Source organism: Pan troglodytes, chromosome 4 (assembly GCF_028858775.2).
Source record: "Pan troglodytes isolate AG18354 chromosome 4, NHGRI_mPanTro3-v2.0_pri, whole genome shotgun sequence".
NCBI lineage: Eukaryota > Metazoa > Chordata > Mammalia > Primates > Hominidae > Pan > Pan troglodytes.
This window is the reverse complement of record NC_072402.2, coordinates 77,127,304-77,150,622: the sequence shown is the minus strand read 5'-3', so window position 1 is coordinate 77,150,622 and position 23,319 is coordinate 77,127,304. Positions and strand designations below refer to the sequence as shown.

The 23,319-nt window shown below is 37.4% G+C and overlaps 1 protein-coding gene across 19 annotated transcripts in view; it reads left to right on the top strand.

The window, feature by feature from the left end:
* The window catches only part of SPEF2 (sperm flagellar 2), a 198,141-nt gene that overhangs the window by 21,776 nt on the left and 153,046 nt on the right, over positions 1-23,319 (top strand). For 15 of the 19 annotated variants that reach the window (XR_010157255.1, XR_010157254.1, XR_010157256.1 and 12 more), the window contains 6 exons: positions 2,360-2,612; positions 5,280-5,450; positions 7,597-7,737; positions 10,208-10,272; positions 15,378-15,564; positions 19,864-20,052. Coding sequence is in view for 16 of the 19 variants with exons in the window: in XM_009449294.5 (XP_009447569.4) it covers positions 2,360-2,612; positions 5,280-5,450; positions 7,597-7,737; positions 10,208-10,272; positions 15,378-15,564; positions 19,864-20,052 (1,006 nt within the window). In the remaining 3 variants the exon portion in view is untranslated. Of the gene's footprint in view, positions 1-2,359; positions 2,613-5,279; positions 5,451-7,596; positions 7,738-10,207; positions 10,273-15,377; positions 15,565-19,389; positions 19,481-19,863; positions 20,053-23,319 lie in introns of those variants that run through there. The other 4 variants (XM_024356637.3, XM_063811314.1, XM_063811313.1 and 1 more) reach the window with 2 other exon arrangements.

The following is a 23,319-nucleotide window of genomic DNA, read 5'->3' as shown; positions in this document are numbered from 1 at the left end:
GAAAAAGGAGCCCCATTTTGGATGAAGCAGTCTCATGCCAGGGACAAGCCTTAACAATCTGAACAGAGGGTAGATTTCATACTCTTGTTCCACCTTTGGACAGGTGTGTGTCCTTTGTAACAGCCCTGCTTGTCATATACTACAAAGGACTAACTTTCTCTCTCACCACGAGTCACTGCATTCCCTAATGTGGGAAGAGGGTCCTACTTGTATTGAGAACCAAATATCATCCATCTTCAATTCTTGGAACAGCCCATTTTTTCCCCAGGGCACATGGTCTTTTAAATAAGACAAGGATCAGTAAATTTTATGGGCATAACCTTTGTAATGGTATATTTGGTGGGGAAAATAATCCCTTTTTTGTCATAGCCTAATTTTTAGGCAACTGGTGCCAGGGCTCATGATTTGGGGATCTTATCTAACACTTTTAGTTTCTTTAGTTTAAAATGTAAACTGGAAATATATTTTGTAAATAACTTAAAGTTATTCATCTTGGAAATAATTTAATTCTAAGAATACTCATCTAACTCTGAAAGAATTCCCTGATTTTGAATATTTTTATTCCTTCACAAATAGTGAAAATTGAGAAGATTTGGTTTTTTTTTTAAAGTAAATAGTCAAGACAATTTCTTGGAGGGCAGCTACTACTTACCTGTAAGAAGAGGTATTCCCTCACCAGATGGCAAGAAGGGAAGGAGATAGGTAGTCTCTTAGCAAGCAAGGACTGCTGGTAGAGAGGTCCCTCAGAGGTCATCATTTACCTCATATGCTCTGTCTCCAGAGCAAAGATGTCCCAGTGGTTTTTCTGTGTTCAAAAAACAACTGTTGATTATCCTATCATTCTGATTCTACCCATGCTTTAACAAGAGTAGGCTTCCACCAATTTACACACAAGTTCTGTTCCCCAAATTTGATTGATTAGAAATAAGCTTCCAAAGAGAAGTATTGTTAGACCTGTGTACTTTGGCCAGTTCATAAAATACATTTAAACCCTAGTAGGTAACTGAAGTATAACATTAACAGGCTTATTAACTGCATTCTGGGAGCCACATGATACAATTGAGAGAAAGAGAAAACTCTTCTCTCTTTTTCTTGAGTGCAGGGCTAAGCTTTGACAAAATTTGGAAATGGGTAATGTTTGCTTTTGGACTCTCCCTCCTGAATTAACATGCCCCTAAAATCTGTAGCCCAAGGTTATAACCCAGACCAAAGCTCTGACAGATGGCTCTCAGTTCACATCTTTCCAATTATGTGTAGTGAGCAAAGCACACAGGACTCCTAAAATGGGAAGGGCATGAAAGGACTACTGTGATGGAAGATCAAAAGGGGTGATAGATGCCTTTCTAGAGAATGGAAGCACATGTCATTGATTTGACTATCTTCTTTCACAATCATATTCCTCAAAACATGGTCTGCTTTACCTGAGTCATTTTAGACAAATGTTGTATCTCCAACTGTATGGTGATTTGTGGAGAAACAGATTGCAAAACTGGACCTGAGAAGACCTTTAAAAAAGTATATTTAGTCTCATGCTGAGAAGGTTTTCTTGTAGCATGCATTATCTCTTCTTGTCTCCTCCAAGGCCTTTTTCTCTTTTATTAATTTAAAATATTTTATTTGAAGTTTGATTGATGCCGCATAATACACTAAATATATCTTGCTAAATATTTCTGTTAAAAGAGTTATTAGTACACAGAGGAAACAGGACAGTAAGTTACACCACATGATCAGAACATGAATTCAAGATATTGCATCACTATTTTTGTTGACATTGGCCATCTCATGGTACTGGCTCCTCATTTATATTTAGAAATCACTCTTATATTTCCTGAGCGCCACATCTTTTTGGAAGATGGGTGCTTTTAGGTTAGACTGTAAGAGGCTCAAAAACATGCTATATGATGTTATACACGCTTTGTCTGTATGTATAAATGTATGTTTCCTTTTCTGTAAAAAAGTTCCATAGCTGTCAGATTTTCAAAGGTATCTGTGATTCAAAAACAAAAGATTTAGAGCCACTACCTGAATGTAATCTCTTGAGAAATAGTATACTAGGAACAGTATATCAAGTTTAGGTGTTGTGACTTCTGTATTTACTTCTGAAAAAATCCTATTGTCAATTTAGAGCAGAAAAATTTTAGTGTAGCCATTTAAAAGAAATGAATGCATAGAGTTCAGGTAGACATGGTCAATAAAAAATCTCAATGTATTTACATTAGAGTGGTTTTAGAGAGGAATGATACAGCTAAAAGAACATGAAATAATTCAAAATATTGGATAATGATAATATGTCTGATATTTGTTGTTTGTCTTTAATTTAATGCTAATGTCTAATTATGTAAAATATTTTACTGTCCAGGGTTTCAAGTGCCAAACTTAATAATTTTTCTCGCTTGGAGCCAACACTTCACCTTCTGGGTGTGCAGTTTGATCAGAATGTGGCCCATGGCATCATCACAGAAAAGCCTGGGGTGGCAACAAAGCTGTTATATCAATTGTACATTGCTCTTCAGAAAAAGAAGAAAAGTGGACTGACTGGAGTGGAGATGCAAACCATGCAACGTCTGACAAATTTAAGACTTCAAAACTTGAAAAGTGATACTTTTCAAGAGGTAGGTACATAAAAAAGCATAATAAGCATGTCACAGTGTAAAATTTGATAAAGAGAAATGACAATGATATTGAATTCTCAAAGAAGCCTCATTAGGCATATATATCCTTTATGTATGTTACTGGCCATACTTGGGTTTTATTTTATATTAATAATTTGAATTTATTTAGCCATTTTTGATGTCTCTCTCTATCCTATCCATATTGCCAATAGCTTATCAAACTCTTTTCCTAATTTCCAGTACTTTTTGTTGTTGTTGTTTTAGAGAGACAGGGCCTTGCTCTTTTGCCCATGCTGGTCTTGAACTCCTGAGCTCAAGCAGTCCTCTGCCTGAGCATCCCAAGTAGCTGGGACTACAGGCCTAATACTTTTTGTGCCTGCTCCTCTCTTCCTGTTTCTACCCCATCATATCTGCTCAGATATTCTTATCAACTACTGCAGCAACCTGCTAAAATGTCTCTCAATCTTCTGGATAAGTCAATCAACTGCTAAATGAATCTTCCCTAAATTTTACTTTTATTGAGTTCTTCTGCTCAGAAACCTATTTTTACTTCTTTCTAGTCCTCAGCATGGTATTTCTTTCTTCTATGTTAATTGACAGTCTGTCCTTAAATATGACTGTCTATTCCTGCTCTTCCTTCCCTCAAACCCAAACTCACCCTTCTCATCTCTCCTCTTCCCCAAACTGTTCTTCATCTACCGTGCAGCCCAGTACACATGGTTTCTTCCTTTGGAACTCTAGAGCATAAGTAATTCTCACTCTCTTGGTTTTACCGTCCTGATACTGATATTGTTGGCTAACTAGTCATTATTTATTTGTCATATGACCTTACCAGATTTTTAGTACATCAGATTTGATGAATATGTCTAGTACAATGCTTCAAATGTTGTAAGTACTCATTAAATGTGTTATTGACTAATTGATATGACTTTTTAGTTGACAATTCTCTCCAGTTTTTATGCAATTCCTTATGGTAAATGAAGTGCATTAACTTTTACAGGCCTCTGGAATAATCATGAGTGCTGCACTGATGCAAAATAGTAAATATCAATGGATAGAATTATATTTTTAAATTTAAATTTTGAAGCAGCAATGACGTAATAGATATGAGGGCTATCTCCATGTTTATATTTGTCCATTCTTCATGGATATCATTGTAAGTCTGGTAGCAGAATGGACTCAGCACTCCTTGAGAGCTAGAAATTAGATTAGTCTTAATATGAATAATTTAATATTGCATTCGGCCTCCTTCACTTGCAAGCTGGTTAACATTGAGCCAGCCTCTAAACAACTCTCAGCTTCAATTTCCCCAACTGTAAAAACAGGGATGCTTATTTCTACCTGCCTCAGTGTTCAGAATTGGACGTTTTTGTAGCTTCAAGAAAAAGAGTGGACTAACTGGAATGGAGTTTATATATAATAAAATGTAAAGCAGTCAACAGTGGCAAGTGCTATAAGAGCTGTGTAGATGAAGACAAACAAGTGCCTATTAGCTCATTTAATGTTGGTCATGGGTGAACTTCAAGCGTCAATAATTCATTCACTGAACAAATATTTATTGGGCTCCTACTTTTTGTCAAGCACTTGCACAACAAATACACAGGAAAAGCCCCAACCCTCTTAGAGCTTACATATTGGGGAGAGAAAAATGTTTCATTAGAGTGACATGGATTGCAGTGAGTTGAGAAGGACTTTGGAGATGAGGAAGAGGGTAACATAGATTATTCTTTCAAGAAATGTGGAGGTAAAGAAGAGAACAGTAGGAGAGAAAAGCTCAAGTGAAGTATGAGATTGCTTGTTTTATGGACCTAGAGACTGGGGCCACTTATCAGTTGAGAAAAAGAGTCAGTGGCAGGAGAGATGAAAATGGTACAAGGACAAGATGGAAAGAGGCCCTCTGGGGACGGAAAGAGGAATATGCAATCAATGGTTCATGTGGAAGAGGTGATATCATAGGAAAGAAGTAGAGATGCCATCTTCTTTGATACTGGATGAAAAGAGGTGCAGGTAATATTAATAATGGTTGAAATTTATTAAACGGCATGCCTAGTGATGTGCCAAGCCCTGTTTCAGGTGCTTTATGAATATTATTTCACTTGATCTTCAAAACAGCCATAAAATATAGGTACTTTCATCATTCCCATTTTACAGATGATGAAACTAAGGCACAGATGGATTAGGTAACTCGCCCAATTTTAAGCAGCTAGTAAGTGGTAAAGCTGAAACACAAACCTAGGAAGTTTTAATGTTTCTTCACTTTTTACTAAGGAGTGGCTAAGCAATGGGAAGAATCTAGCTTCTTATATTATCTCTTATATGTTAAAATTGGTTTAATGAAATTATTTTTGCAAAAAAAAATAAATAAATAAAATTTATTTCCAAGAATGTAAATACCATTTATTGAAAATTTAACTCAGTGTAAAAAGTTTAACTATAAAAGTATATATGAGGCTATTTTGTAAGAAGAACCACAAAGGATAATGTTTTTATAATTGTGCTTACATCAATTAAGAATATGAGTAATTGGAATGGGGTTTGAATTTAGCTTAACTATCAACAATAGTAATTTAAAGAATTTCATTTTGAAGACAAATTTTATTTGTGCTTATAATGAAAATGTACTCTTTATTCTCTAATAAAATCTTTTGAAATGCTTTTTTCATTTAGAGACTTAGACACATGATACCACGTCAAACTGATTTCAATCTGATGCGGATTACATACAGGTTTCAAGAAAAATATAAACACGTGAAAGAAGATCTTGCCCATTTGCATTTTGAGAAACTTGAAAGATTTCAAAAACTCAAGGAAGAGCAAAGATGTTTTGATATCGAAAAGGTTCTATAGAACTATTTTTTCAGAAATTCATTAGTGCATAGTATACAGTTTGTGATTTATGCGTATAGTACACATTGCATAAGTAGTAGTGGAGCACAAGTTGCACTTCCCTGATGCATGACTTTGTCCTGCCCTACTCTCACCCTTTCTCTCTCTCCCCTGCTCCTTTTCTCCATCCTGACTCTTGCTGACTCTCACCTCTACTTGTGGCTGAGAACAAGAACTGCCATCTTCTGGAGTGGCAAGACAACTGCATTACCTTCACTGGTAGAAATCAATGTTTCAGCTGCTTTAGTGATGGAGGGTTGCTATTAGCTACCCCATTGGTCAAAGGCACATGACCATTGTCACCACTGAGGGAGATAGATCAGACAATGTCCTCTCGCTTTCTCCTCTTTTGCAACCTTCGGTCCTGCCCCATTTGTCTGTTCTTGGAGATGTGAGGTAATTCTTTGCTTGCTTACCTTTTCAATCACCTTGAACAACTCTCAACTTCTTTCTGGCCCTTGCTTCTTGCTTTGACTAACTCTCTGCTCCTTCTCAGATTTCTTTAAAACTCTTTAATGATCTTCCGTGCCTTTGTGGGTGAGAGAATAATGGTACATGAAATCATTAAAGATTTTTAAGAGTATTTCAGGTGACTGGGTATATGGAATGTGTAAACTACAGGCAAAAGAATTATGTAGTTCTTCCCATTGCACTGTAAAATCACTTTTTAAATTCATGGATTTATTTGGAATGATAAGAAATTATATTCTGAATGTAGTCAGCTCTTTGTAGGGAAGAATGGAAAGATGACAGACAAACTGGAAGATCACTTGCAAGCTGGTTAACATTGAGCCAGCCTCTAAATAACTCTCAGCTTCAATTTCCCCAACTGTAAAAACGGGGATGCTTATTTCTACCTGCCTCAGAGTTCAGAATTGAACGTTTTTGTAGCTTCAAGAAGAGTGGACTAACTGGAGTGGAGTTTATATATAATAAAATGTAAAGCAGTCATGTAATTATATGACTTGCCAGAGGGTAAATAAAAGATTATATTCCCTTATGGTGTTACATGATAAAGAGAGAAAGCACTCTTAAAGTAGTGTTTAAGTTGAGACCAATTGCTGTGACTCTAATTTATGTGGAACCAGCCTGTCTATTAGTGCCAAGCCTAATGCAGACAGTCTCCAAGAATGTTGAGAAAAAGGAAATATGATACCATTAAATATTCTGAAATAAATTATGTTCAGAATGATCATAGGGAACAAATAAGGCAAAAGGAAGACTCTGTGTCTTCCTGGTCTTCTTAAGAAAAAAAGATAAACATATTGCAATTAAATAAATATTCATATTTTGGAAAATGAAATGAAGAAAATTGTCTATAATGTATGCCTTTTTAAGGGTAAATTGAAATTTTTTATCTTTGGACATGGGAGCTAATGATCATATTAGTTCTAATATAATGTATTAGTAGTAAAGTCATGATTAGTTTCACATATTACCTCTTAAATCATTTGCTTTTAAAATACTTTATCTGATTTTTCAGTCACTTTTTCTTTTCAAATACATTCTCCTGCTTATAGTCTTCTTAAAATAACTACTGCCTACATACAGAAGAGATGATCCAATAATTGTATCATATAATTTATTGTTAATTCAATTTTGAGGTTGCCCCTGAACTCATTGTTTAAGTGTGACTGGGTTTTGGGGAAGTTTGTGATTTTTACTGGGTTTCCCAGGAGCCCTCCTAGAAACTGTCTCCTAGATAGAATTTTCTCATTGAACCATCTTCAGAGATAGAATTTTTTTCTTCCCATGCTTGGTAAGGTCATGACAGTAGGATTGGGAAAGAATTATACACTTATTTATATTTGGGACATCTTTATTGTCCTTTTAGTATCAGCACACAGAATTAAAATACAGACATTTAATAGATATGATTTGCAGATTCCAGAATTGTGTTTTAATATCATGCTTTTCACAGTAAGTCATATTAACACCTCCTTCTTAATATTACACAGTTGTGACACCTAGTCTCTTGGCTAATTGCTGGGTTCTGAAATTTTCAATAGATAAATTTTATATATTTGTACCTATGAGTGTATTATATTGCCTATTCTGTTATTCTGAATCACTAAACTAATGTATATGGGATATTCAGCAATACTTAAACAGAAGACGACAAAATGAAATAATGGCCAAAATCCAAGCAGCTATTATACAGATTCCTAAACCTGCATCAAATCGTACTTTGAAAGCACTCGAGGCCCGAAAAATGATGAAAAAGAAAAAAGAGGCAGAAGTAAGTGATAATCCTTTAATATTGTGCTGTGTTTATCTTAACTAAATAATAGTCTGTCTCTGGAACATATAGAGAGACTTTCCAAAACTTCACATTTGCTTTCCAAATTATCTCTGACCTTGTCCTTTCTCATTCAGAATTCTTCCACTATATGCATATTCAACTTATTTTATATTGTTATTTGTTCAGAACGGAGCATGTAGCTTTAGGCCAGCAATGGCAAACTCCTATTAAATGGCAGTCTGGACTCCTGTGTTGAAAAAGATTCTGTGGTCAATAACAAAGTAGGTCAGAATGGGTGCTGTTGTAATAGGTCATGTCTTATCCATTGTGTTGCTATAAAAGAATACCTGAGGCTGGGTAATTTTTAAAGAAAAAGAGGTTTATGTCACTTATGGTTCTGAAGGTTGGAAGATTCAAGACTGGGTATCTGGTGAGGGCCTTAGTAAGGAGAAGGGGGAGGGGAAGTGGAGCCATCATGTGCAGACATTACATGGGGGGAGAGAAAGTGAGAGAGAGGGTGTAGGGAGGGAGAGAGGGAGAGAGAAGGTGCCAGGTTCTTTTTAACAACCAGCTCTCATGGGAACTGATAGAGTGAGAACCCACCTCTAGGGAGGGAATCAATCGATTCATGAGGGAAAAAGAGAGTGAGAGAGAAGGTGTCAGGCTCTTTTTAACAACCGGCTTTCATGGGAACTAACAGAGTAAGAACTCACTTACCCCCAGGGAGGTCATCAGTCTATTCATGCGGGATCCACCGCCATGACCCGGACACCTCCCATTAGGTTCCACCTTCAACACTGGGATCAAATTTCACATGCGGTTTTCAGGGACAATCATCCAAACCATAGCAGGTCATAACTGCCATGGGTACAGCAGGGGCCAGTCAAGGTACACATAGCATACATATGCCATTCCTACTATATGCTTTTACTCAATTCCTCCTCATCATGCCACACTATTTTTCTATGAATCCCAGGAATGTTAAGTGACTTGTTGCTATCAGTATATTTAAATTTAAGATACCTGTACCAGTGACATTTTACTAGACCACACCAACTGTCAATCATTTCAGTAAGATGCAATCTCATTATATTTCACAGGAGAGCAATGTTACAGTTCAGTTTGATACAAATTCCTGCAACTCACACTGCATACTGCTACAATGATTGTTTATATTCTCTCATGTGACCTATAAAGATGATTAATAGCTACCATTTATTGAACATGTGCTGTATGTCAAGCTGTGGATTGGGCACTTCACATTATCTTTAATTTGTAAATAACTCTCTAAGTAGGGTATTATTTTTCCCATTTTGTAGATGAGGAAACTGAGACCCAGAGAGTTGACATGTTTTACCCAGTGGTAGTAAAGCAGAGATTGACAGATCTCTCTGATTCCTAAATCCATTGAATTTTACATTAATTCACTTTTTTTTTGTTTTTTAAATACTAACAAAATATTCTGTACTTGGATTCTAAAATTACCACCTACAGAGGCTTTTATCTGACTCCATTTCAGTATCTACCTTTCATATGTCCCTGAGTTGATTAAAGGTTTTTTTTGTGTTTTTTTTGGTTTGTTTTTTTTCTTTTTTGACATGGTCTTACTCTGTTGCCCAGGCTGGAGTGCCGTGGTAAAATCATGGATCATTGCAGCCTTAACCTCCCAGGCTCAAGTAATCCTCCCGCCTCAGCCTCCTAAGTAGCTGGGACTACAGGTACGCAAGGCTGCTCTCGAACTCCTGGGCTCAAGCAAACCGCTGGCCTTGGCCTCCCAGAGTGCTGGGATTACAGGTGTGAGCCACTGCACCTGGCCTGATTAAAGTTTTTTAAAAAGTGTTTGTAAAACACAAAGATGACCTAAAGTTAAACTTCAGATAACTAATTAATAGTGTAAATAAAGTTGTATGAGGAATGTTTAAAACACCCAGGACAACAATTTTTAAAGAAATATTTGACTTTGGAAGGCCGAGGCGGGAGGATTGCGGTGGCACATGCCTGTGATCCCAGCTACTCAGAAGGCTGAGGCAGAAGAATCACTTGAACCCAGGAGGTGGAGGTTGCCTTGAGCCGAGATCGCGCCACTGCATTCCAGCCTGGGCGACAGAGTGAGACTCCATCTCAAAAAGAAAAAAAGAAAGAAAAAAGAAAAGGAAATATTTGTATCCAAAAATGTATGTCCTGACTCTTTGATAATCTTTATTCTAATGAAATGCCCTTTGGTGCCCTGTCAAAATCATGAAGTGAATGATTCAGGGGAGGCAATTTTCACATTCTTTTAGGTATAGTTAGCCCAGTCTAAAAGCAACAAATAAAATTATAAAAAAATTTTAGAATGCAGCTTTTCATATCCTAATTACCTTGAATTAGTAGTACATGTCACTTTATAAACTTGAATGAATGTGGTAAATGAAGATTTTTCAATGGTTTTTAGAGGCAGAGAACTGATGATGAATTTTCTTTAAAGGATGTGGCTGATGAAATTAAGAAGTTCGAAGCATTAATAAAAAAGGATCTCCAAGCAAAAGAAAGGTGAGATGTGAGCTATTTTAAGAATTACAAAACCGCATTCTGTTCTACACATAGCTTTTGAATATTTAGAAATAGTTTATCTGGAAGAGCTATTCCAGGATCTTTTCACTCCAAAGAATCTTGATTCAGAGAGTAATTAGGGAAGATAAATGAGCTAAAGTTCAGATTGTTAGCAACTGTTATAAATATCTGAGAGAAAGAAACTATTACAAAACGTAAGGTTGATTTATTTTTCTGTGCTATGTTTATTCTTCTAAGTTCACACATATTTTTTAAACATTCACTAAAATTGTTTCAAAGTACCACTAATTTAAATTTGTCACAGTAAATCCTTTATTAGACTCTGGTTTATATCATGCTGTATCCTCAGCAGTTAGCATAGAGACCAGCAGTAAGAAGTTGAGTGAATGAGTTCATTAAACAAATGTCACTAAGACAGTCACTTTGGTGGGTCCATTGAACAAAGTTCCTCATTAATTGGCTTCATCTACCTAAAGATAAAGCTCCTTCACACTTTGTTTTCTATGAGAGGTCATTGATTCACAGAAAGTAATTCATCAGAGATGACATATGTAGGAACAACTTGGGTTTTTTTATATTTTTAAATGGAAATGATCCAAACTCTATGCATTTACATCTTATGGAATATGAGATAAATCTCTGTTAAAGAAGGTACTAATTCTAAAGAAAAGCAGAAAAAAATTACATACTTCAGTTTCATATTAAAATTTCCTGAAGGAAGGGAGAGACAGTCAAATGAGGAGGAACAAGGAAAATCAGAGCCATAAGGAAGAAATGATGAAGTCAGGTGTAAGAAAGAAAATTAAGCAAAATGGAGAATACTCATGTACATTACCTTTCCTCCTACCCTCTGCAGAAACTCCTGATGCCCTATTCTGATTCCCACTCCCATTTATCAGTGTTGATCCTGACCTGTAAAAACAACATAATCCAAGTCTCCTCATCCATGCAGCCACCACTTGAACCCTAGCACACACCTACCCTGACCTTGGCCCATGAAAACACCAATTTCTTCTCATTCTTTCACCCATCTCTCTAGCCATAGGCTCTGTGGTGATAAACAGATGGTGTCCACCAGAAAGACCATCTTAAACTACTGAATACTTTGCTACTTGGTGAATGCTACTTTCTGTAGCTCCCTGGCCTGCCCCTTTCCTGGGACCCCTCAATTTCCACACAGTTTAGCAACCATAGTTAAGATGAAGCACAGCACTGTCTCCCAGGCCCTGCACCAGTATCCATGTCTATTGGTTAGTGTCCTTGCCATGTCAGTTATTAAATGTCTTAAAGATCATCCCTGTACATTACAGCTGCAAACATTTACCTGCTCCCTATTGCCTTTGCCAACCCAACCAGACCCTAGGTCTCTATCAGTTAGTTTCAGAAACCCCAAAACAACAGTGAATGAAATTAGAGGGAAATCTGCTTGTCTCTCATGTAATAGAAATCAGAAGGTAAGCAGCCCATAGTGTATGCTGTAGCTCCAGGGTTATCAAGGACTGAGGCTCCTCTTTTCTTTTGCCTCACTGTCCTGTTGTGTGGTTTTCATCCTCAAGGTTACATTCATGATACAAGATGGTTGCTGGGACTCCGGCCACTTGGCCCATGTTCCAGATATCAGGAAGGAAGACAGACAAAAAAGTAGATATCTCCTATCTGAAATAGCTTCTTTCAAAAGCCTTCCCAGAAGTCCCATATAACATTTCTGCTTATATCTTATTGGAGAGCATTCAGTCACATGGCCACACCTGACAGAGTGGGAAGCTGGGAAACGTAGTCTTTAACTGGACACACTGTTTCCCTGCGTAAAATTGGGGTTCTATTTTGAGAGAAAAGGGAGGGAAATAGTAGTGTCAGGTCCCTTCTTCACAGAAGCCTTCACTTGGTCCTGCCAAAGATTTCCAGCAGAGGGCATCTGAGATATTGACACCCTCACTTACAGCAGGAGGAGAAGGCCTGGGGCAGCTGAAGTCCCTGGGCCAGTTACCTGTGGCTGTGAACAGCTTCATCTGAGAATCTAAATCCTTTCCAGTGTGTTGCACAAAGTTCGTTTTCTCTTTTGGCCTTAAAAAGAAAAACGTTGGGAAGTGCTGGCCTAGAGCAAACTTTTCAAGAAAACAGAGGCTATGGTTACGATATAGCACCCTTCTTAAGCCATTTCATTAATCACTACTTTTTTAGTTCATGCTGAATCTTAGCTTAGAATCAAGAATGTTCTGGGCACATTGAAAAACTTCACACTAACTTGACTCCAGAAGGCAATACAGTCTCCCAACTTGAACCTCAGGAGCACTTTCTGCAGCTGCCTTTTTCATAGCCTGCTCCTGAACAGTTTCTCTGGATGCCACCTCAAAGTCCATCGTTTTTCTTTTGTGGAAGAATGAAATAATGTCTCATGCCAGCAATGCAAGAGCCCTCATGGCTGGTTTTTCCCCATGTAACAAGGTTCCTCCATTTTTTCATTTTTTAGATGAATAATAAATCCTGTCTGCTATTTGTTTCTTTAGCTGGGGTTATTGGCTGCTGTAATTTGGTATTTGGGTTAATATATTTGTCAGAGGCTTTTCCCAGCAACTACTTCTTAAGAAATACAAATTTGACCAAGGTTTCTGCTACTAATAGATTATACACATACAATTATTACATTAGATGAAGGTCTGGCAAGCAAACAGATAAAAAGAAAATATAATCACTGCCCTCAAGAAACCTACATCTAGTAAAATGAATATTTATTCAAGTACATAATGTGTAGCTTTTTTTCACCTTTATTGGAATAAGACAACAGATGGATGGGTTGACTAATTGATAAAGGAGAAGCAATTTGTTAAGTATATTATTGACAGCATAAATATTGTGTTGAGAGAGCTATTAACCCACGCTCAATCCAGGGCAGGAGCTTTTACACAACACACTTAAGTACAAATATAATAAGATTTCTGATGAAAGATCTAAAAGTGTTACACTACACAATTAAATACTAAATCTTAATAAATAGATAGGGTTAAACTCTGTCTTTGGCCTTACTGAGTGCTTGGTACCTACATAATTTGTACTCAACTCTTCTCAGTGACAGAATACAATCAAAGGTTGAGCCCCGGCTGATAAAATGATTGGAACTTTAGTTTGATTTTTATGTATGTATGGTGTTTTTTAGCACATTATTTGAAATTTAGCAGACATCAACTATTTGCCAGGCATGCTAGGCACAGGTGCAGGCAGAAGAAAAATAGGATACTTCTCTTATTCACTAGGAGATCAGCTGGGAGGCGCAAACCTCCAAATTATGACCTATACTACAATATGGTCTATATTATAAATAAGCAGGTATTACATCATTAAAAATTAAACATGAGTTAACTATGTTTTTATCAGAGTGCTTGTGTCTATATAAGAATTGATGACAAGTCTCTACACACTTTAATAATATATCCTTATTTTTTGAATAATAAGATTATAAGTAATATTGTAAACCAAATATATTAATTACTTGTAACAAAAGCAATGATTATACATAATATAAAAATTCATTATTTCTAGGCAAGTAACATTATGGTATATCTTGTACTATTGTATTATTCTGTTTACTTTTTGAAGAGGATACAGTTGAGAATTGATGATTATTTGATCTTTGTATACATAAAAATGTATCTTTTAATGATAAATTTGGAATGAATCTATGAATTCTGTACCAAGCCCCCATTTGACTCACTAAATTGAATGTGCTTAACTTTCTGTTGGGAAGACCACTGGGTTCTTCCTGATCCTTTACGTTTTGGACATGAGATAGGACAAGAGCTCTGAGTTGAGTCTTCTCACTTGAATCTCTAGGGCATGAGCAAGAAGCCAGTCAGACCTGTGCTTACATGTGTGCATGGTAAGCAAGCCAACTTTCAACTGCTGTGTTTTCAATAAGAGTTCAGCCACTGTTCTAAGCAGTCAAAAATTGATCTGAGAGTTGATACAGTAATTTGCACTTTCATAGGTGATGGAAGAGTGTAGTAGATGGAACCATCTGTACATAGAAGTACTCTCTAGTGACCTGGCATTAATGTGCCTGGTCTGCTGTTGCGAGCTGTGCCTTCCCTGACACTTGGGTTATCAATAGTCTGCCTATTGTTGACTCAAAACAGGGGAGGTCAGAGGCCCAGAGCTAGCAGGAAGAATAGGAAAAGAAATGCAGAATTTCCGGTTAGAATGAAAATCATAAAAAGTAAGGCCGGGCGCAGTGACTCATGCCTGTAATCCCAGCACTTTGGGAGGCGGAGGCGGGCAGATCACGAGGTCAGGAGTTCGAGACCAGCCTGACCAGCATGGTGAAACCCCCGTCTCTACTAAAAATACAAAAAATTAGCCGGGCGTGGTGGCGTGTGCCTGTAGTCCCAGCTACTCGGGAGGCTGAGGCAGGAGAATTGCTTGAACCCAGCAGGCGGAGGTTGCAGTAAGCCGAGATCGCACCACTGCACTCCAGCCTGGGCGACAGAGTGAGACTCTGTCTCAAAAAAAAAAAAAAAAGTAAAATAACAGGCTGGGCACGGTGGCTCACGCCTGTAATCCCCAGCACTTTGGAAGGCCAAGGCGGGCAGATCACCTGAGGTCAGGAGTTCGAGACAAGCCTGCCCAACATGGTGAAACCCTGTCTCTACTAAAAATACAAAATTAGCCTGGCGTGGTGGCACATGCCTGTAATCCCAGCTACTCAGGAGGCTGAGGCAGGAGAATCACTTGAACCCAGGAGGCGGAGGTTGCAGTGAGCCAAGATGTGCCATTGCACTCCAGCCTGGGCAACAAGAGCAAAACTTTATCTCAAAAAAAAAAAAAAGGTGAAAGAACAAAAAGCTGATGGGCCTTGAAAGAAGGCTATGATAAGGACCTCACAGAGAATTTAGAAATGGGGTGAAGCAAATGGGATCTGTTGATAAGCTATTGGTATCACACTGATTTCAAATATTTTCTTCAATGCTTGTATTAATAAATTAACAGTGAACTCAAGGGATCCTTCTCCTGAGGTCTTTCTCCATAGTCACAGATAGTGGCATGGGATCACATTATTATTTAAAAATCTAAAATAAAACTATTATTCTTAGTGCATCCAAGACTTCTTTAGATACAGCAGGCCAGACAACCACCGATTTGTTAAATACTTACTCAGATGACGAGTACATTAAAAAAATCCAGAAGCGCCTTGAAGAAGATGCTTTTGCACGAGAGCAAAGGGAGAAAAGACGGCGGAAATTGTTAATGGACCAGTTAATAGCCCACGAAGCACAAGAGGTAAGATATTTAGATGAAGGTTAAGTAATAGTGCTGGGAATTCTACAAAATGTAGTCTTCTACACACATAATATGTAGTTTATATATGTATTGTCTGCTACTCTGCATCAAATGTCACTTTCACATCCTCATCATAATAGCAAATATACTAGGAAGAAAAGTAGCTATTTACTAAAGAATCTAAAATCTGGTGATAGTTGTACAACATTGTGAATGTAATTAAGACAAATGTATACTTTAAAAATGGTAAATTTTATGTTATGTATATTTTACCTTAATAAGAAATACATTAAAAGGAACCTAAAATCTGTATCTGCCATGTGTACTCTATTGTTACTTTTAGAGGAAAAAGGGAATGGTTTAATGAAAACAATGTGGAAAAGTTGTTCATCCTCTCCTTTTGTTCACCAGTCTATTCCAGTGGTTCTTAAAGCATGGTTCCTGGACGAACAGCACCAGCATTGCTTGGGACTTTTAGGAATACAGATTATTGGGCCCCACCCCAGACCAGACCTGAAACTCTGGGGGTGGGGCCCAGTGATCTGTGCTAACAGGCTGTCTAGGTGATCCTGACGCCACTGCAGCTTGAGAATCACTGATCATTTCTTACATTGAACACATATTTATTGAACTTCCATGCTTTGAGTACTTGTGATAGGCCCAGAGATATGACAGAGAGCAAGAATAACAAGACACCTGTCTCCCAGAGCTTTCTGTTTATAGGAGCATCTACAAACAGCAAGTACATTGGAGTGTGAAAGTGCTGTGAAGGTGAAAGGGGGATTAGGGCGAGTGACACTTAGAGAAGTCCACCTGGCTTGCTTCAGGAGACAGTGTCTGGAGGACAATAGCAGAAGCATGGATAAAGAGTCAGGAGTTAGCTAATTGAAGGTGGGATGGTCGTGGTGGGGTCAGGGTTAGGGGCAGTTTCCAGGAAAGGTGGTGGAAGGTGAGTGTTTCCAGACAAGGGAATATCACATGGAAAGCTCAGTGTTTTTAGCTAACTGAAAGTCATGCCATCTGGCAGGAGTCACCAGAGGCCAAATTATGATGAGCCTTGTAAGATATACAGAAAGAAATAGGAGATTTTGTGATTTCCTGTTTGAATGCAAAGCAGAATAAGAGTGACCAGGTCAGACTTGCCTGTGGAAAGATCACTCTGGCTTTAGTTTGGAGAATAGATTACAGAAGGGCAATCCAAGTCTGTTGTTGCTGTAATTCAGGTAAGAGATTATCCCAGTTTAAATGTAGTGTAGTGGCAATAGGGATTGAGAGAAGTAGCTTTAAGAGCTATTTTGGAGGTAAAATCAATAAGACTTATTGATTCATTAAACAAAGGAAAGTGAAAAAGTGGCATGAAAAATTGGATTTCTAGGTTGTGCACCTGGATGGCTGGAGGTGTAATTTGCTGAGATGTGGAAGATGGTAAGAGGAACAAACTTGGGGTGGACGGTGATTTCAGTTGTGAATGTAAATAGGACAAATCTGCATGTCTACAAAGACCATTTGAAGATGCTTTTATTCACCTACCCATGTCTGGTCTGCTTGTTCGCTGAAAGGAAATAAAGCCTTCATATAAATATGAAGAAGTGAAATTTATTCATGGATTCCACTTCTTTCTTAGTGAAAGTTCAAAAAAATAGCTCTGCACATCTCTTTGTGCTAGGAAGTTATTTCTTCATATTCTGATTTCTTCAAATTTTATCTTTATTCAATCAGTTTGGTTATCTCCCTTTTAATTAGAAGAATTTCAAATTATGAAAACTAGATAGTTGAAAAGTTAATTTTAAAATACCTACCCATTTCAAGTTTCATTACCTAGCAATGAAATTTTGAACACATTTCTATGTATGTTCCAAAGTACTTGTGTGTTGGCTGCAAGGTTTTTTCTCACTAATTTTCTGCTTGTAATCTAGGTCTGGCGTTTGCCTGGAAAATGGAATAAATGAATTCTTTCTAGATTTCCTCACTTTCCACTAGGATGCTATTAACACTGACTTTTCAAAACTAGAGTTGGAGGTATATTTACCAGTTTGGAAATCCAGCAACCTAAGGGGCCTAAAAAAGAGCCAGGGCTCTATATATTTCCATCACAGGAACCTCATCTTGTGCTGCTTCTTTTCTGTGTGTGGGTGAGCTGCTATTCCTAGAACCAGGCCTGAAGCATATGCTGCATTCCCTCCATTCCTACCACCTCCTTCCTATGGAATGTAGTGAGCCCAGGCTCCTGTGCAACTGACACAAGAGATGCTGGTCCACAGTGGTGGAATGGGAAATTCTTATGTGTACAATGGCTGGTTTTTCCATCCATTCTCCTCTCCTCCAGAGGAAAAATGGTATATGTCAGGGCTAGGAATTCTACTTCCTTCAATTACTTGCTGCTTTTCACAAGCATGACATAAATCCCACATCAGCCCTGAATGTTTTCTTCTGGTGCCATTTGCACTTAATCCATCAGAAATGCCTCAAAATATCTTCCCTAGCTTTCAAGTTGTTCCAGTTTCTCCCTGGAATTTAGGTATTCCTGTTTTAGTTTGGCTGGTGAAGAGACAGCCAGAGACCTGTGCTCAAGTTGATATCTTGCCTACTGATTGATAAATACATGGAATTATGTGAACTAAATGATGAGATTTAAAGTTATAAAAATCAATTTGACTTTTTAAGGGATAGGTTTTGAGAGTAGGGATGGTAAGAAAAGGATTGGTAGGGAGGGGCTGATGTTGTTCAAGATAGGGGTGGTGTCACTGGGTATGGAATGGAATGGGGGGTTGGTTTAAAAACATACCTAGGAGGTATACTAGACTACTTCTTGAACAATTGAGTATTGGGAGTGATGAGAAAGGAGTGAACTTAGGATGACCCTAATGTCTTAGATCACAGAGTGGATTATTGTAGGATCATCAACTGAGATGGGGAAATATGGGGAGAGGACCAGGTTTGAAGGGGAGTTAGTGAGTTTAGTTTTGGGCTTGTTAAAGTATTTCATAGGCATTTAAGTGTATTCAAACTGGGAACACAGTTTGGCTCCCACCTGGTTTTGTGGTCATATGGCTAGTATCTTGGCCAACTAAGGTTTGCCCCAAGTCAGTTACCTCTGCCTTCTAAGAATCTTTTCTATGCCATTTCTTTGGAACTGGCATTTGAATGCCAGGCCCTTCCCTCACTTCTTAACTAGAGGACCCTTGAATACTTAGCTGTCAGGTCTTTTCTGCAGTGCCCTATTCCTCTATAGAGCTGCTTGGGCATCTTTGGAAAATTAAATAGTGGTTATAGACCAGAGTAAGTTCCTCCAGTCTCTAGATATTTTTCTATGTCTTCCCCATTGAGTACTATAGATACCTCCTCTTTCCACATGATGTCTCTGTTTCGAAAGAGTGAGAGAGCTTGATGGGGCCTTGGATATTATCTTCCACCTAAACCCGTAATTTTACCTGATGAGAAATAGGCCTGAGAAACTGAGTTAATTGCCCAAGGCCACCCAGCCTATTATGATGACCAGGTCCTCTGATTCCTAGTTTAATGTTTTTTTTCCACTGTTCATTTACTGGTCGCCTTTCTATTCTCTTCAAACAGCCAAGAATACATCTATCTAGTTTTTCTTTCAGATTATGACCACTCAGATAAGATAAGCAGGAGGTCATTTCCCCCAGCCTCTTCTCCAGGCTTCACATTCTGTCAGTTTGTATTAATAGCTTTTCCTCACGTTGATATTGTGATATCCTCACTGGGAACTAATCAGATCTGCAGTCTTCAGCTGACAATGCCTGCATTTGTTTTACAACTAGTAGTTATGTTAAAATGCGTACAGCATAATCCCAACCTTCTGAAAACATGCTTTTAAATTTAGAGTTATAGCACTTATTTTTTTTTAACTTTTATTTTAAGTTCAGGGTACATGTGCAGGTTTGTTATATAGGTAAACTCGTGTTACAGGAGTTTGTTGTACAGATTATTTCATCACCCAGATATTAAGCCTAGTATCCATTAGCTAGCTATTTGCTTGTTTTTAAAACCTTGAAAAAAAATCACCTAATTTATTTCTAATAATGTTTTGAATGAAGTAATAATTTGTTTAAAGTAATTGTGAGTTGCAAAGCCATAATGTTTCTAAACACCAACTTTTGTTGGAAATCCTCATTTCATAACATGGTTTTTTTTTGCCATGTTCAAATTAAGTCAAATGACAGAAATTGATTTAGATGAACATTATGCCTTTTGTATATTGTTTCTGTACAGGCTTCGTAGCTCAGTGGGAAATTTGGATGTCACTTTAACAAATAATTCCCCTGGTGTTTTCAGGAGGCTTATCGGGAGGAACAGCTGATTAACCGGCTGATGCGGCAGTCCCAGCAGGAGCGCAGGATTGCCGTGCAGCTCATGCATGTTCGGCATGAAAAGGAAGTTTTATGGCAAAACAGAATTTTCAGAGAAAAACAACATGAGGAAAGACGACTTAAAGATTTCCAGGATGCTCTTGATCGAGAAGCGGTAAATACTATCTTCCTTAGAAATCTTTCTAAGGTTCCTTTTGTTCCTTTCTACCAAGTCATGGTAAACAAAGCTATATTTTGCTACCAATCATCTAATAAGAGTTGATTTTCTTTTGTATGATCAGCCTGTTATCTGCCCATTTTTATTTTTGTATAACTCCATCAACAGGGCATGTAGCCACTACATAGTACTATACTGTCTTCTTTTAATCTTGATTCTACAAGTAGCTAAGTACTTAATGCTCACCACCAACCCTTATGTCCATGTCTCTCTAGTCATTTTGATTGTCTGAAGCTCTTTCTCCAATAGGTTTCTCAGGAAGGGCTCATGGAAACCATATTCCCTGAGTTCTTATAACAGTGTGTGCCTTTTATACTTGATTGTAAGTTTGGCTGTATATAAAATGGTTGGTTCACACTTTGTTTCCTTGAATATCTTAAATATGTCACTCTGTTTTCTTCAAGTATGAAGTGTGCTGCCAAAAAGAATGGTGATAGTCTAACTTTCAGTTCCTTGAGTCATTACTTTTTTTTTTAGATACTTTTTTTTTCTTTAAAAGTTTACTAAGTTTACTAGAGTAGGCATTGGTATTGGTTATTCTAGGTGAATATCCTCAGGCAGTGAGAGAACTTTTAAGTTGCTTCCTTTCAACTAGATACCATTAATCTTTAATCAACAATTCCTTGCCTTCTGAAGAAAAAAAAAAGAGATTCCTCAGGCCCATATTATGCTATTCCTTCCTCAGAATGAGAATAAATGCTTTATCTAGGGTACTGTGGTGCACTGTAGTTGAGAATGGTATACAGAAACTCACATCTGGGCTGCTAGCTGTGCTCTTTGCTACTATGGTATCATTGTGTCTCGGCCCTTTTACAACTCTGAAAATCAAAATATCCAATCTTTTAATTATTTAATAGATTATTTTTGTCCCAAACTTTATGTATATGTGAGTTCTAGTAAAAAAAAATAGATTGATTTTATTAATGGAGTATATGGATTACTTCTTGTCTACTTCCTATTGGGGAAGTTTCAGATTTATTTAATCCATTAGTCCACATTTGATTGAAGAGAACTCCTGTGAGTGGCATTTTAGATAGCCTGTCTTTACTGTCATAAGATATTCACAAAACCAGACTGGGCAGAAGAGAAACCTTATAGAAAACAGGAGGGCAGTGTTTTATTTACTAGCTTCATAGCTTCCACTGTGATACCCCATGAAAGTGCAATGTAACTTTTGCCAAAATTATGCAATTTTTAGAAATATCATTTGGAAAGTAGCATATTTTGCAGGGAGGAGAGTGTTGCTTTTGCCTTTGTGGAACAGGCATAGCCTAAATGGTGGGTATGGAATAGGGAGAGAGAACCATACCCCATGAATTTGAGCTGAATGAATGCTGACCTCAATGTCTTCTTTGGCTTCAAGAGCTGAGTTATCTGGATGATTGTTTCATCTCTCTTCTTTGGCAAAAATAGACTTGACTAGATTGAGTGGCATTTACTTACATTAGAAATGATGTGTTTATCTTTCTAAGTTCCTATTTGAAAAATATGTTTATTTCACAAGCTCAGCTAAATAGCAAAGTATGTTTAGCTGGACTGGTCTCACGGTGATAAGGATCATCTATTCTTTCTTGAACTGGGGTTGAACTAACTTCAGAGGACTGGAACAGTTGGGCCTGCTAAAGCCTGAGAGACCTAAATTGTGAGGTTCTGAAGCATCTGAAAAAATTATATTTCTTCCTCTCACATGATTACCTTTTCCAACAGCGGAGCTATCTAGTTCCTTGGCATCTCTCCCTTAGAGATGGTTGGATTTTATGGCTTTCATCCGTACATGTTGAGTTTATCAACTCCTCCACCAACGGTAGCTGGTACATAAGTAGGAGCTGAATAAATCAATCAATAAATGTTGAATTCAGTTTGCCAAATTAACAGTCACCTCTTCTTTCCAGTATTATATCATTCACTAACTAAACAAAATCCATTTTATTCCCTACAGCATTATCATTCTACTACTTCTTTTATGTGAAGAAAGGAGGTTTTTTTTGGTATATATATTATATATATAATATACAAACATATATACACATATACCAAAATGTGTGTATATATACATACACACATATATACCAAAAATATATATATACCAAGATAAATAAATAAATAAATATATATATATATATTTGTTTAACTTTTATTTTAAGTTCAGGGGTATAAGTGCAGGTTTGTTACATAGGTAAATGTGTGTCATGGGGGTTTGTTGTACAGATTATTTCATCACCCAGGTATTAAGCCTAGTGCCCATTAGTTATTTTGCCTGATCCTGTCTCTCCTCCCACCCTCCACCCTCTGAAAGGTCCCAGTATGTGTTGTTCCCCTCTGTGTGTCCATGTGTTCTCATAATTTAGCTTCCACTTATAAGTGAGAACATGCAGTATTCGGTTTTCTATTCCTGCATTAGTTTGCTGAGGATAATAGCCTCCAGCTCAATCCATGTCTCTGCAAAGGACATGATCTCATTGCTTTTTATGGCTGCATATTTTTCCATGGTGTATATATACCACATTTTATTTATCCAGTCTATCATTGATTGGCATTTAGGTTGATTCCATGTCTTTGCTATTGTGAATAGTGCTGCAATGAATGTGGGCATTCATGGGTCTTTAAAATAGAATGATTTATATTCCTTTGGGTATATACCCAGTAATGGAATTGCTGGGTTGAATGGTATTTCTGCCTGTAGATCTTTGAGGAATTGCCACACTGTCCTCCACAATGGTTGAACTAATTTACTCTTCCACCTACAGTGTAAAAGTGTTCCTTTTTCTCTACAACCTCACCAGCATCTGTTGTTTTTTGACTTTTTGATAATAGTCTTTCTGACTGGTATGAGATGGTATCTCATTATGGTTTTGATTTGCATGTATCTAATGGTCAGTGATGTTAAGCTTTTTTTCACGTGTTTGTTAGCCACTTGTATGTCTTCTTTTGAAAAGTGTCTGTTCATGTCATTTGCCCACTTTTTAATGGGGTTGTTTGTTTTTTCTCTTGTAAATTTGTCTGAGTTTCTTATAGATGTTGGATATTAGACCTTTGTCAGATGCATAGTTTGTAAAAATTTTCTCCCATTCTGTAGGTTGTCGGTATACTCTGTCAACAGTTTCTTTTGCTGTGCAGAAGCTCTTTAGTTTAATTAGATCCCATTTGTCAATTTTTGCTTTTGTTGCAATTGCTTTTGGCATCTTCATCATGAAATCTTTGCCC